This window comes from Phocoena phocoena, chromosome 5 (genome assembly GCF_963924675.1).
Source record: "Phocoena phocoena chromosome 5, mPhoPho1.1, whole genome shotgun sequence".
Classification (NCBI taxonomy): domain Eukaryota; kingdom Metazoa; phylum Chordata; class Mammalia; order Artiodactyla; family Phocoenidae; genus Phocoena; species Phocoena phocoena.
The window spans coordinates 126,211,757-126,227,209 of record NC_089223.1 but is presented as its reverse complement, the minus strand read 5'-3'; the positions used below and the strand labels follow the sequence as shown (position 1 = coordinate 126,227,209).

At 43.4% G+C, this 15,453-nt stretch overlaps 1 protein-coding gene across 2 annotated transcripts in view; it reads right to left on the bottom strand.

The window, feature by feature from the left end:
* Positions 1-5,774: 5,774 nt before the first annotated feature.
* Positions 5,775-15,453, bottom strand: part of JADE1 (jade family PHD finger 1) — a 55,329-nt gene continuing 45,650 nt past the window's right edge. For both annotated transcript variants that reach the window (XM_065878322.1, XM_065878323.1), the window contains exons 9-10: positions 11,148-11,265; positions 5,775-7,696 (exon numbers count right to left, since the gene is read on the bottom strand). In XM_065878322.1, coding sequence (XP_065734394.1) covers positions 6,786-7,696; positions 11,148-11,265 — 1,029 coding nt within the window. In that variant the 3' untranslated portion in view covers positions 5,775-6,785. The remainder of the gene's footprint in view (positions 7,697-11,147; positions 11,266-15,453) is intronic.

Here is a 15,453-nt window from a genome sequence, read left to right as displayed (position 1 = left end):
TTTTTTCCTGATGTTGAGTTATATGAACTGTTTATATATTTTGGATATTAACCCCTTATCAGCCATATCATTTGCAAATATTTTCTCCCATTCAGTAGGTTGTCTTTTCATGTCGTTTATGGTTTCCTTTGCTATGCAAAAGCTTTTAAGTTTAATTAGGTCCTATTTGTTTATTTTTGGTTTTATTTCCTTTGCTTTAGGAGCCAGATCCAAAAAAAAAAAAAATACTGACAGATTTCTTTAATAAGTGGTGACAGTTTCACCAAAAAAAATTTACCAAATATCTACCAAAAAATAATAAATATGTTAAATTGTGTTTAGCAGTTATAAAGTGGTTGATACTATATTATATGATTTTCCTGTGTCAAAATAAGCATGGTATTTTAAAGCGAGGTATTTGAAAGGTATTTACTTACTTTGAGTGTTTGGGACTCTTTGAGGCAAAGATATGACCACAAGCATTTGACATGAAAAAGAGAAGCTCAAATGATTCAAACGGTAAAGCTGGAGCAGAGCCAAAATGAACAAGAAAAGAAGGAAGGCACGTCTGAGGCTGCTACATGGAGGAAGGAAACACCAGAGGAAAAGATTTGCTTCATGAAGAAATGGCCTCACGCTGATGATAATCTGGAAATTAAGCCATCAGCCAGATTAATAGGTAAAATAACCATAATTAACCCATAATTATAAACGTACTATTTAGGACTCAGCCGTATATAAGCCAAGTAGTAGTGAGAGTATCAGGATACATTAGTGATACATTAGGAATGATGGTATACATTTTTTTTCTTTTATCTTTGCTATTTAATTTGCTTGACTTATTTATAAAAGCTAACCAGATTTATTATACTTTATATCACAAAAATACTGATTCGAAGGTTTTGCATAGCATGAGAGTTTTAAGACGTTAGTCCTAACTGCAGATTCATCGTCTAGAAACAATGTGATTTTAAATAATTCTCTTCAACTTTCCAGGTAACGTGTCAGGATATAGAGAAATTTATTCTTTGAGTTCTTGATAGCAGTGCTATTTTTTATCATAGGCGTATATTTTATATCTGTAAATACGTGTGTGCGTGTGTGTTACATAAATGTATAGGACACTAAATTAACTAATTCCATTCTCCCTAGAAGAAAGCAGGGACGAACTGACTACAAGCCAACGATATTGCTCTTTATCCATTAGGTTATGTTCATAGTCATTCAAGCAGTTACATTAACATAATATTTTAAACCAAGGGAATTAGCTTTACTTTACAGAAATTCATTCAACTGAAAGTTCACATGTATACTCCTCCGTATACTCGAAAACACATGAACTACTTTATGTGAACTCTTTTTGTATTCTGAGAGGCAGTAGGGCCCAGGGGGCTTAGTTGCAGCCTGGCTAGGATTGACGCCCAGCTCTACCACCTACTGACCTTGAGCAAATTACTTAACTTCTGTGCCTCTGTTTCCTCATCTGCAGATAGATAATAGTGCCTTCCTCACATGCTGTGAGGCTTAAACAAATTAATACGCATAAAATACCAAGCAGTGCCTTTGCCATTTGATAAGCCTTTTGTAATCATGTACAGAAGCCTGGAGGTTCTCTGACGAGCTTGTGGAATAACAAAGCCAGTTTTTATTGTGGAAGTTATCACTACGGAGATAGCGCTGGCAAGACCGCAGCTAACTGGGAGCAGTGATTGATTTCAGCAAGACTTGAACCAAGGAAACCAGGTAAGAGGCTGCTGTGACAATCCAGGCAAGAAATGATGAGGCTTGAACACTCTATGGCAAGCGGTAGTGGGATTAAGAGAAGCAAAAGTTGCTGAAGAGATACTACGTATAACACATAGATCTAGATCAGCATTTGGCTACAGGAGTTGAAGAAATAACAGGTTCCAGGCTTGGTTGGCATTCTCTTAAGGCAGGATATAGAAAAGGATGAATTCCAAAACCTCAAGCACCTGCATACATCAAAGAGGAAACGCCCAACAAGCGGTCCACCAGAACTCAGGAAAAGCTGGATTGCAGCAGCATCAAACTTAGCAGCACAGGGAATGGTCAAAGTCAAGGAAGGAGATAACAGATTTGCTTTTACCCCCTTTTTCAATCAAAGGTCTGTTCTGCCCCGGACTGGAGCACATCATCTAAGGCAGTTCTGAGCACTGAAGGGAAGTCATATTGAAGATTTCAACCTTGAAGTTAACTGCGAAGTTTGCTGCAGACGGCGAATGTTTCAAAGGTAGAAACCGTTTTCTAAGTCACCTGGCTAAAAACACATACACGAGTCCCCGGTGCCACGTTTCCCATCACATGTTGCAGAATTGCCAGCGATAGGCCCTATCCTCTGGCTCCTGGGGACTTAATTTCCCTAGAGAACTATCGTGGTTATTCAACTTTAGACCTTGTAGGAAGAATCACAGTTATTTCTCTCTGGGGTCTTACTCAGAGCAAGCTATGTGGAAGTGAATAGTCACTAAGGAGGAACAAGGAGAAATAAACAAGCTTTTAGCCAAATGTATGAACAATTCATGTTTAAAAAAACTGGCCATGGGCTTCCCTGGTGGCGCAGTGGTTGAGAGTCCGCCTGCCAACGCAGGGGACACGGGTTCGTGCCCCGGTCCGGGAGGCTCCCACATGCCGCGGAGCGGCTAGGCCCGTGAGCCATGGCCGCTGCGCCTGCGCGTCCAGAGCCTGTGCTCCACAACGGGTGAGGTCACAACAGTGAGAGGCCCGCGTACCGCAAAAAAAAAAAAAAAAAAACTGGCCACATTTTTACAAAAATTGTAAATTAGGGACTCTGTACCGCTACCCTGTTGTGACTCCTGTACATTGTAATCTACATGAGAATATGTAACCCTCCCAGCTCTTTGCTGTTCCCAGCACAAAGGTGCATTTCATTATATGCTAATGCCTGCATGTAGGGGTTGAGTAAAGCCTGTTTCAGGCAGGGAGAACACCAAACTAGGAATTAGAACTAGGGCCTTGGCCCGGTCCCGCCAATGCCTAATGCTATGATCTTGGACATGTCTTCTCTGTAGAATAGAGATACCTCTTCTTTGCCCTAATGTTCCAGAATTCTGTGATCAAAAGAATGCATTTAATGAAACTGCGCCCTTTGAAAATTATTTTTTAAGAGCCTTATAAACAAAGTCTCCCTGTCATTCAGAAATAACCTTTTTTTTTTTTTTTTTGCCTCAGAAGGCTTATCAGTCAACATTATGTTGAAGAAGTCAGTGTCTTGTTCCTAATCATAATAGCCAGACATTTACCAAATGCCTACTACGTGCTTTATATGAGATGCTCTATGAGCTTGCTTTAAATATCACAGCAACCCCAGGAAGATAGTAGGATGTCACTGTCCTTTCACAGAAGGGAAAATTGAGGCTTATAAAGGTTAGGTGACTTGGCAAAGGTCACACGGCTGGTGAACTGTATGTACTTCAGCCTCTAAACTCAGGTGTCTCCAACCCTAATGTGTAAGTTGCTTCAACTGGTTGTTTTCAGCTCTTAAACTGTATTCTGGAAAGAACTCCAGGTGGGGAACACTAAAATCAAACCATTATCGTATATCAGTGTCCCACCATCAAAGTTGAGCCAGAAAGCAGCCTAGTGAATCTGTGCTCTTCCACAGTCTTGGTCATGTTCCCTGCAGTTCGCGTTCCTGATCTAAGCTGTGAGACTGTCGACATGTACCATCATGTGAGACACCACATACATATGCAGCTAAGTCATATACATCCAAATATTTAGCAAAACCAGATTTCAAGACACTCTAAAATGTACTGCAAAATGTACAGCATTTATTCACATACAGACAAAAAGGCACAAATTCTACTAAATAGTTCAACAAAAAAATACAGCTGTCCTCAACTAGTTTTATAAATACTTTCAAAAAGGGGGCAGAAATAAATACAGGATTGGGCCATGTAATATAAAATAGTCATCTCTACATATACTTTGTTTAATTCTGATTTTTAACTCTTCATGCACCTTTTTTTTTTCAACTTTAGCTGAATGGACACCAAGCTAGGCACATAGTGAAAAATCCTCTGTACAAGGTTACAAATGTAATGACAAGTTTGTCCATTTCAAAATAATTAAGATTTGTACACAACACATATAACCCTTCATTTAGATTTTGTGTTTATAACCTAACAAATGACATTCCAGGCAACTTTACAAAAGTTTAACTAGCCTACATTTTGACATAATACATTGATCATAATCAAAGATATTTCTTGGTCAGGATGCACAAGGAAAGATAGAGAAAGCTTTAAAAAAAAAAAAAGAAAGAAAAAAAGGAGGAGGAGAAGGAGAAAAGAAGAGCAAATGGTTCCGTACTGAGTGCAGGTGGGCAGGTTCGGCTGGCTGGTTGCCGCTCGTGCGGCCTCGCGCATACAGAGTTCCCAGCAGGACCTGAAACTCACCCACTCACAGAGCTATCATTACACTGTGCCAGAGAAACTGAGCCCTGTACCATTTGCATTTCAAAGCAGGAATTAAAAGTGTGGGCTTTTTGTTTTGGGGTGTTTAGTTCTTGTGTGGGTTTTTTTTTTTATTTTTATTTTTTGTTTTGTTTTGTTTTTGGTTCAGCATAACTTGGAACGTTTGAAAGCTTTTCAACCTAAATGTGGGGAGAAAACAGGTAAGGCATTATTTTTGCACAAAACTAGCATTCCTAATAGTGCAAATGAATCTGGTACCTCTTATAATGGTGAGAGGTCATACACTTCACTAGAATTAATTTAGATTTTCTTTTTATGGCTTGACAAATCATCCCTCTATATAGTCTACTCTCACCCAGAGCTGTTGCTGTAGTCAAAAGATAACTGTAAATCGAGTCCACCTTCTCCTGTATCCAGCAAAAGGTTTTTTGCTCATATGCAAAAAAAAAAAAAAAAAAAAAAAAAGATTTTTAAATTATGCCGAGTTAATGTACAACTTGGATTCATAAGAAACTTCTAGTATCTGTAGCAACAGTTTATCTGGACAACAGTCTTTGAAAAATGAGCCCCATAGCTCAAAAATAGTCAATCTAAAAACCTGGGTCATTCTTTCCCCTCCCCTGAATTAGCTACTAAAATGTATTCGAAAAGTTAAGACTTGGTTTGAAAAATGTCATACATACAATGGGGATGTATCAGATCCACTATTTGATCATCTGATAAAACTTGCATAGCAAGATGGAATTCAATAAGCCTTTTTCCTTGTTGACAATCGTCCGGAAGACTTGAAAGGTAACTACAGAACTCAAAGCATTACTCATTAAGTATCAGAATGTCCCTGCCACATGGAAACAAATGTATAAATGAATCAGGAATCTGAATACTGATATTAACAAACTAAAGGATAATTTAGGGGAAGTTGGGCTTGTTCCAAGTGCCCATAACTCTAAATCTCATTGCTACTTAAACTTTCCTTAAGTTTGATTCACAACTACATTGAATTCCAAAAAAAAATTAACAGGACCTTAACACTATCCACTGTCTTAATACATAATGCACTGCAGCGAGTGCAAAAACAGAACATTGTACTCAAATTTAATGCTAAATTTATTATTGCTGATAACTTACTGGTTATTGCCGTTTGCAATTAGAAAGTCCAAGTTACGAACTAGAGCTTAGAACTCTGACTCCAGAAAACCTATTACACGTCAATCTCTTTCCTGTATAACCTTGGTCAATCAATGGTAAGAGGTTATCGCAACTTATTGCCTTTCTTTTTTTTTTTTAATATAACCTATTTTGCTTTTTTTTTTGTTTTGTTTTTGTTTTTTTTTGTTGTTTTTTTTTTTAAAGGAATCTGTTCATGTTGGAAGGCCGGATTCCCCAACATATGCACTAGTGGTCGGCTCTGGGAAATATGAGTCACCAGAGTCTGGAAGTTCATCACTTGAACTTGAATAGCCATTGTATTGTTGGAAGCCAGATGGCCAGTTTTTGCCAGTGGCCAGCGAAATCCCAAGCTGGCCCGAAAGGCAGTGGTTAGGGAAGAGAAAGGTCAAAAGGACTGGTAAAGAAAGACGGGACCTCAACTGCCCTCTCTCACAGATGGAACTTTGTAATGGCTTCACCCTCCACCGGCCCTATATCCACAACACATTCAAGGGCTTCTGGCAGCAGGACCTTGCTTACATTTACCCTAAATCTCCAAGCTCCAGCGGCTCTACCCTGTCCCTTCAGAGCTTCCAGTAATGACTTTTAAATTTTCTCTTCCCTCATCTGCTATATTTACACATGAATTCCCTAGAGTTACTGAAGCTTCAGAGCTACTGCCCGTACACTATAATGAAACAAAAACAGCCTTGTGGGCCAAAGTAGAAATATGATTTCAAGATCCACCACAGTCCTAGAAAATAAGTTTTATGGGCTATTAAATGGTACGTGAGCGTTTCTCAAGAACCATATCTGATTCTGTATATTCAGGTAACCAAGAGTTTGTGCTTTGGGAAGAATACAGAGGGCAGTAAAAACTCATGAGGCTTATTTAGAAGCCTTGCCCTCTTTAGGAACTTAATTCATCCATTCTTATTATTTTAGTGTTTAATTAATTCAGCCTCTAGTCTTAGCAGTGTCTTACGGTTACAATCTAACTCTTGTGTTTCCTCAACAAGTTGCAAATAACACACTTCTCACAACAATGATTTATAAATGACTCAAAAAACAAAAAAATTCAATCTGAATTGCAAGTAAATGTGTTTGTGCAGGAGTGACGGGTTTCTGCTCGTCCCCCGTGTCTGAACTCTCGCCTACCCCGTGACAAGCCCGTGGTGCTCCCAAGCCATCTCTGCTTCATCAAGAGGCCAAAATGCTTCTCCTGATAATGTCTGTCCTCCTGTTTATGGTGCTGCTGGCATGTATACATTTCTTTTCTGATGCCTCGCTCTCTGAGTCACTCATCTCTACATCAGGGACGTACCCGTCATTCTCGTTGTCAGATTTCAACTTGCTCTTTGCCCTCTCCTTGGCTGGAACTCGGCCTAAGCCCAAATAGGGGTAGTCTGAGTGCTGCTGGTGGCAGGCCCCCTCGTGGGCCTCTCCCTGCTGCTGCCGTTCCCCCTTCTTTGGAATCCGGAATCCTCCCCAGTTTTTCACTGGGCTGGCAGGTGTTGTAGGCACTTTGACTGCAGTCTGGTTATAGTTTACTTTGATTAGGGAGCCGTTGCACTTGGGCACCGTCTCTTTCCTCGTGCCGGGTGCTGACTGCCCCACCCCAGGGGAGGTGGCAGCTCTTGTGTTGTCCACATGCCTCTGGGACATGTCTGTGGACCTGAGAGGCTTGTGGCTCTGTTTGAAAGGTCTGTCCTTCAAGTCTCCCTTACCAAGATCACAATGAAAACGATGGTCTCTTCTGTTCCCGTGGTCTGGCATCACCACACCATTTTTCTGTTGTGCTGATATGAGACGTGCTTCTGCAAAGGTCTTTTCAAAACTCAAAAAGCTCTCTGGGACCACCATCCCCTCCCTTCTACTGCCCAGGTCTGGCTGCTTTAGCAGGGTTTTGCCTTCACTCCCAGCACTGTTCTGCAACGGATCTCGCTTATGGGGCTTTTTCATCGAGTGAACCAAGGAAGTACCCATTTGCTTCCTGAAGAACGCAGAATGCCACTTCAAGTCCTCTATCTTGGGGGCATCGGGGCCCACAGAAGGGCTGTTAAACAGAAGCGTGTTTTCCAGTGACGAGGAGGAAGACGAAGGCGGCGCACCTACGAACACAAAAACCACACGTCAAGGAAAGTTACAGCAGAGGCAAATCCAGAACAATAAAGTTCCAGACCCTCAGCAGGGCCTTCCCACCCAACAGTAAAACACACAGCCACCCACTTTGTACAAGTTCGGTATTTATAGTAAAGGTAATTACCTGCCGTGAAATCTGAATACTCAATATCCTCTATTTTCTAAAACAGCTTAAGTTCATGTACTTTTTCATGAAACAATGTCTTTTCAAGGAATACATTTTCCGTCAAACAAAATAACTGATCTGATTTTCAAATGGGATTCACTGCGGAATCCGTCTGCGGTGAAGCAAGCACTGCTTCCACCCCGTCTCAGAGCAGCGCCTGCCAAGAGCTGCCACCTGCCACGCCTACAGACTGGGGGGGGTGGGGGGGGTGGGGGCTGGGGGGACTGGGGCTTTTAAGGTTCTTTCTCCAAATTATCTACACCCTCACGGCGCGACATGGCTATGATGAGGATAAATACACGTCAATTGTGAAATGAATAAAGGAAGGTGTTTGAAATCGTTCTTGACACAGAGTACATCTGTTTACTCTCATATGTAAAACCCATTTGTGGAACTCAACTGAATTGCCATCCAACACAAGGATAAGTTAAACTGGTGTTTTCCAAACATTTCTGAGGCAAATCACAGTAAGAACTAAGTTTCACAATGTAAGCCAGTAAAAGCTCACTTTTCCTGCAATCCTATTAGCCTTCATGGCCTGATAGGCACTCTGACAGTTTCTGTTCTATTTCACGTGTTTTAATGCTAGTGATGACCTGCTAAATTCATCTCACAACCCGGTAATAAACTGTAACCCTCAGTCTGAAAACTACAGGGTGAATTCATAACGTACTAGAGTTCATCAGAAGGACCACGTTCCTGCAAGAGCCTCCAGAGCACCTACAAAGAGCAGTTTTCATGTTTCCCGAGTTATGAACCACCAGGAAAACAAGGTTCCACCCCAGAGTAGCAGGCAGGAGCCCACGTGAGAGTTTAACTGCTGAGTGGAAACGGACACTGCACGTAAACAGAACAGAGCTAGCAACTCTAAACGTAAAATTATCATGACCGTAGGCAGGGGAGGGTGTTTTACAATCTGCTGGTTTAGAAATGGCTGCTTTCTCAATAATCAAACTCAGGGTCAACCATCACGCCACACGTCTTATTTCTTTCATGCAGTCAACTAATGTGGGAAAATAGGAAGGTTAAGAGGGGCTATTTTCCAAGCTCTGATTTCTCTCCTGACTTGGGATCCATGTCTCTGAAGGGCCTCTGACTCTCCTAAGTATTGTCTCCACTGAGGACACGCATCCAGCAGAAGGGCCCTGCCCATTCTCGGAACCACGGGACAGTTTAAACTATGGATCCTAGTGACACATGTTAAGTCAGGGCCATCTCTGCCTCACTCGGAATCCTCTCTCTTACAAGGTAGGTCAGTGTGAGGCACGAACGACACAACTGAAAGTCTGAAACTGGAAGAAGAAAAAAGGCATCCCAAGGGGTTTCCACTTCATTCCCTGGGGCAGTTCACAGGGAGATTACCATTGCTTCCAACCCGTCATACCTAGTGTGGGTCACTCCTCAGAGGGTGGTGAGGACCCCTTTTCCTGTTCTGGAACAGCAGTAGGACTTCTGAACGTAGATCTGCATTACATCTGTTACACAAAACACTTCCCAACCTTGTTGAGAAGCCCAACCACTTACCAAAAAACCTCAGCCACGAAATACAAGGGAAAAAAAAAACAAAAAAAAAACTGCCTGCAATAACCGTGAAAAACGACTCGAGTGAAATCAGATGAAAACGTTCTTTACAGCTTATTTTCATAGGTAATCACTCATTACGTAAGGACTTTTAACAAGAGTCACAGAAAGCCCTCCACTGGCAAAGCTCCACAGACACAACCTGCACTAATGATCCCGGGCGGCGGCAGCTCGGCCTCTGCAGCCGGAGGCTGGGTGACCCGCACCAGACAGCCTTGGGGTGGGGGTGGGGGGGCCGCTGTTTACACAAGGACACACCAGGGGCAAGGGAGAAAACAGGTCCCCTATTTTATCTGCATTCAAGTAGGAATAATGAAGAGACAGAAGTTCACCTTAAAGAATCTGAGTCAAACTGCTTGTACTCGTGACCCTAACTCAGCGAAATCTATTTTAAAAGTTTGACAACTCTAAAGTCTAGCTGACGATATAACACTTGATATATCTGGGAAGTATTTACTCTTGGGAAGGAAATTACCTAGGATGATATTATTAATACGTTAATGCTATCAGAACAATGTAACACACTTCAAGAATATCATTTAAAACTCCCCAAGCTTTTTCTCTCTTTGTTCGGCTGACCAGTTTGCCTCTAGTCACACATATCCAGTTAGTTTTAGGTCAACCCAGAATGTGGATTTCAACATAATAGGTTATAACAACTTCTTTGTTGTATCTGTGTTTCCTAATCTACAGAGACGAAAAGCCACAGAAGCAGAAGGAGAGTAAGCCGGTGGACTCTGCACAAAAGGCAAGCAGGGCAGACACTGCTGCTCTAACTTCAAAGGGCAGCAGACACGAGGTCCCCTAAGACCCGCCTGCTCGTGGGTCATGGTTCTGCCTCATCCGCACTCGACAGACTCTTCCTCCTCTGAAATCCTTATAACGCCTGCTTTCTGGGGCTTCTGATCACGGAACGCTAGTGTGGAAAAGCACTTCAGAGGGCAGGATTCTGGACCAAACCTCTTACAGACCAACAGAGTCCCGGAGAGGTTAAACAACTTGCCCTCCTAGGCACTTGATCTCAAAGTCACTCAAGTGTTCTCCGGAGGTGGGGGAAGTCCATGTCTTGGTTTTCTTTTTCTCTTTGCCAGAGCAATGCAGCATAGGCAGCACTAAATACATATGTTGTGCTGAATCTCGAAAGTATTCAAAATTCCAACTACACCAAAAGAATCCACTGTGAATGTTACCTAAACATGGATATGTACCTTAAGTACACAGTCTTAAGATATATTTACCATATGTTACAGGTAGATCCAAAGGCTAGATAATTATAAATCTTTTTAGGTATCCCCATGATACTTTACATTTATCAAGTGCTTTGCAATATGTAAGTTACTCTTTCGAGTCTCACAGTTGTTCCCAGGAGGTAGCAGGAGATCTCATCCTCACGTTACATGTGAGGAAACGAGGGAGACTTGGAAAACTTAAGACCTGCTTGTGTTGAGCCTTTAAGTAGCCAATACAGGATTTGACCCATATGTGAGGCCCAGTTCACAGCCCTCTCCTCTAGACCACGGTGCCTCGAATGCCTAAAGATTTTCTTCAACAACAAAAGCCTTTGCTTCTTCTACAGTATAAAAGAAAATTAAAGAAACTAGCATTTTTTTCCCTTAACAGAGGGCTTACAAACCCCTGCCCTATTGTTTGACCTACCAGGGCTTAATGCATACCTGAAACTCTTTCTTGCTCCAAAAGCTTAGTGTAAAGATTGAATATCTGTTCCTGGACTTTGCACACAGATCGTTTAATCTTTTCCCTGCGGGTCACCATGTAAGTGAGGTTCCGAACCTAGAACGTAGAGAATAAAGATTCTAAGTAAGCAATACATTATAACAGGACTTTGGTGTTTTTTGTTTTTTGTTTTTTTCCCTCTTTACCTGAGAAAATTTTGTCCTACTAGGTCCTTGAGTGACTTTTGATATCCAAATGTACTTTAAACATTTTAGCTAATCTCTCAGCCTCCCTTTGGGGTGCTAACAAGTATTCTGCGTATACCCCTCAAGGTGGGTAGCAGCACAAAAGAGGCTGTCAGAGGAGGTCCTGCCCCTGCACCACACCTGGCCACAGGCTCCTCCTGGCGAAGAGACAGACGCCCATCGGTGTCCAAGTCCAAACATGCCAGCTCTTGCCAAAGGACTCTGCTCATCGCCCCTTCAGTATCCTCTTCCCAGGAATTCTATCGTCAGAGGCTTCAGAGCAGTTCAGAGCCACCTCTGCTTTACTTTATCAAGCATCTTCTGAAGATGGAACTAGACAGCATTAGGGTCGAGGGCCATCAGAGGGAGAAGCCCCTCACAAACAATGTCCCCACACGGGGCTCACTAGAAGGCCAGGTAGTCACCAGGAGTCCAAGTAAACTTCTTTTGTTGACACTGAACTCCCTGAAGTACCTTGGAACTTACAGGCCGCTGTGTTCCTACAGCGTGTGAACACCTAGGGAACATCCTTCTTGCTTTGCCATTGACTTGCTAGCTCAGCCTCTCAAGGCCAGCTTTCTGTATCACCACCTGAAAAACTGAAACTGCCCTCTTCTCGATTCATCGGTCAGTAACCGAGAAGACCGCAGCACTAGGAGCTCCGCTTTGCATCTGACGTGCAGCCACTGGGGAACGGCATGCAGGTGCTCATTCACCAGTAGCAGCCAATCAACACTTAAACTTGTTCCCCATTTTCAGAGCCACCTGTGATCAGTCAATATGGAATCAACTTTTAATGACTTAATCAATAAACCCCCTTAAATCTCTCAGTCCTAAAGCCTGCCGGTCAGACCTGATTAGATTGCACGGGCCTGAAAACACAAAGGTCAAATGCAACACAGCAGGTAACACAATAAACCTTTCTTCAGGAAGATGTGGACAAGACCACCCCAGTAAGCTCAGTGGCAAGACTGAAAACAGGGACTGCGTATCCCCATCAGCTCCTACACCAAAGGCATGACTGCACTCTCCTAACGCTTGGGCTATCCCTTCTCCTGCCACCTTCCCCCAAGGCCACTAACCTTTCGGCAGCGAGAGTGGCAACAAGCGACACACACAGCCCTGCATTTTGGCTTCTGTACAGATACACCACCCCTGAAGGACCCTAAGAATTCCAGCTGTTCTTCCCCAGCTGTGTTCAAGGCAGCCTCCTCTCCAAGAGGACACGAGGCATTAAGAGGAACAGGTCAGCTGGCTTTCGCATTTGCATTGCTCACGTTGTACGTGGTATAGTTTCCTGGCCTAAAGCAGGACCACCAAGTCAGGCTTCTCTTGATCCTAACCTATTCGCTATTTGTTTAGGATCTTCCTAACACTTCTTGATAAAAATAAAAATTATCTTAAAGAACTGAGAATAAAACCACTCTTCCTGTCTCAAAGTAAATCTTATTTCAGTGTCATTCACCCTGGTTAAAGCACATTCTTTCTGACAGCCACACACCCTCGGGCCAGGAAGTAGGTGTCCTTTATAAGAATTCTGACCAGCTTGGGGGTGGAGGTAGCTAATAGGCGACCCTCTTTGATAAATATTGCTCCACCCAGGGGAGATTAAGAGTAGAAGGTCAGAAAGAGGAAGGGGCCGAACCTAGATCCTCATCACAGGCTCAAAACAACTGGAAAACATACAGAACGGTTTTTACATTAAGACAGGGAATCCAACTTGTGGAAATAGGAAATGGAAACAAACTCTCTGACATCCTAGGAGTGGACAAGGTTACTCTCCTATTCAAGTCAGATGTACAAAAGAGATACATCGTTTTTTACTTAAAATTGTCAATGGAAAGAGCAGAGCCAGAGAACCTGAACTTCGTATATTACTCGAATTTAATTTTGGTGTCTTCACTTCCCCCAGGAAAGACTTCCACCCTGGCTGTTAAGTGGGAAATTCCCCACTTCCATTCCCCATGATTTCTGATACGAGACATCTGTGACCCCCAAGAAGCAAAGGTCTGGGTTTTCAACTGGAGCAAATCAGCCCCTGAATAAACCAGGCCGGCTGACCACATTAGCACGGTTGAGTGCCCTAATCCTTACCTCTCTCATGCACAGAACACCCTAAAGGGCAACTTCCATAAGCAGCCCCTGTATGTAGAGCTGAACGGAGGCTCTGTCCTCATCACACACCCTGCTTGGCCCTTCCTGTACACTGCTAGACTGCTAGACCTAGCCTCCCGCCCACCCCCGACCCCCCGCTTCATCTTCTCCCAATCGCCAGCGAGGTGGTAGGCAAAACCACCAGCCCTCGGCTGCCACCCCTCATACCACGTTAAACCCAAGAGTCAGGCTTTCCCCAAAAGCAGTGGTTCCCAAACAAACACGTAGGGGCCCTAAAACACAGAATGCTGGCCTCCAACCCCACCGTTTCTGGAGTCAGAGGTGGGATCCAAAAACCTGCAGGTCACGTTGCTGCTGGTTGAGGACCACGTGCTGAGAACCACTGCCCTCAGGAACTCGATAACGACCTCAAGTTTTCCTGAATCCCAAACATTGCTTGCAACACTAAAGCTTAACATGCCTCTTGTTCGGGGACAACTGTAGCCTCTGTCAGACTGTCAAGAGGTGACCATTCCACCAAATGTTGAGTAAAATGGTGCCCCGGGACCTGACCCCTTTCGATGCCCCAGGCAGGAGTGCAGAGGTAGCATGTTTTTTTATCTGAGCAAGTACTCATTTGCTGAACTCACGTTTATTGCATCCTTTAGAAGACAATGTTTGGGGGAAAGGAATCCCACCAGAGTGAAGTGGCAGCCCTGGGAACTTGGCATGGCACCCGCCATATATCGGCAATCGTGTCTTCAGGTTCCCAAACCCACCTGAGTCCATTCCTGTCATCTAACTTTCTGATCCAGAACTGGAACCCGGGTGTGCAAAATGCCCCACAGTGTATATCTGCAGGAAAGAGCCACTACCGTTATCACTCAGAGTTGTCTGCCTCTCTAATGAAGGGTACTCACTTGTCAGTTCTGAAGTGACCACACGCCTTGATCACAGTCCCACATTAACCTGCTACGAAATGCTGTTGTGTGAACTGGGCTGGACTTTAAGTTACTTGAAAAACAGACTTATGATTTATTCTTACTGTCACCCCTGCCCTGATGAGTCTTTGGCCTAATACACTTCTTGTTTATAATCACAAATAACTGTGCACTCTGGGGCACGGCGGCCAAGATTTCCACTTTTTAAAGCCTCCACCATCGCAGGCCTCGTGGAACATTCTGGAAAACACATTTTTCATTTTAATAAGCCCGTTTTAGACTGACGCTAAATGCCCTCACATCTCTTAGACTCTTTAATAAAGTAAATATAAGTAATAGCACACACACAAAAATCCTGATTTATTCCCTGTTTCTCATACATCATTGGCATCATTCTACTTAAAATGCAACAGTGATGACTCCAAAGAAAAAATGTTTATAATTTAATCGTAAGTGCGTGTTAATCTGAGTAACTTAAGTACAGAAAAGAGTTAGTACACCACAAGCATTTTCTACACTTTTATTTTGTGGTGATTGCGAGACAAACACAGTCCAAACATGAGACTTTTCGTCCTCCCTCCTGAGGACTATCTGACTCCAAAGCTCATGCACCCCAAGTACAGCAGTTGTCAGGCTGGGATAAGGCTTCTCACCAGGATTCGAGTTTCTCCCTTCTGAATCCCTTTCTCATCTCTAACAAAAAGGCCACACATACATGTGGTTGAGAGGCGAGGTCTTCTTTACACTCACCACCGGGGTGGGGGTGGGGGGGGCCCAGGAGCACAAGAGCCTCACACACCCTCTTCCCGCCTGGCCTCCGCCTGAACCCGCCTGAATCCGGAACCTTAACCTGGTGCCTGGAAGGGGCGTCACAAGCAGCCCGCCCGCACTGTCAGGTGCTCAAAGGGTCTCTTCTAAGGAACACTTAGAAACACTCTCACTGCTACGCCTTCTCTACCAGGGCAGGGCAGGTCTCTGTGAGAGCTCGGTCTTTCGGTTCCATACTTCTCCCCTGTCCCTATTCT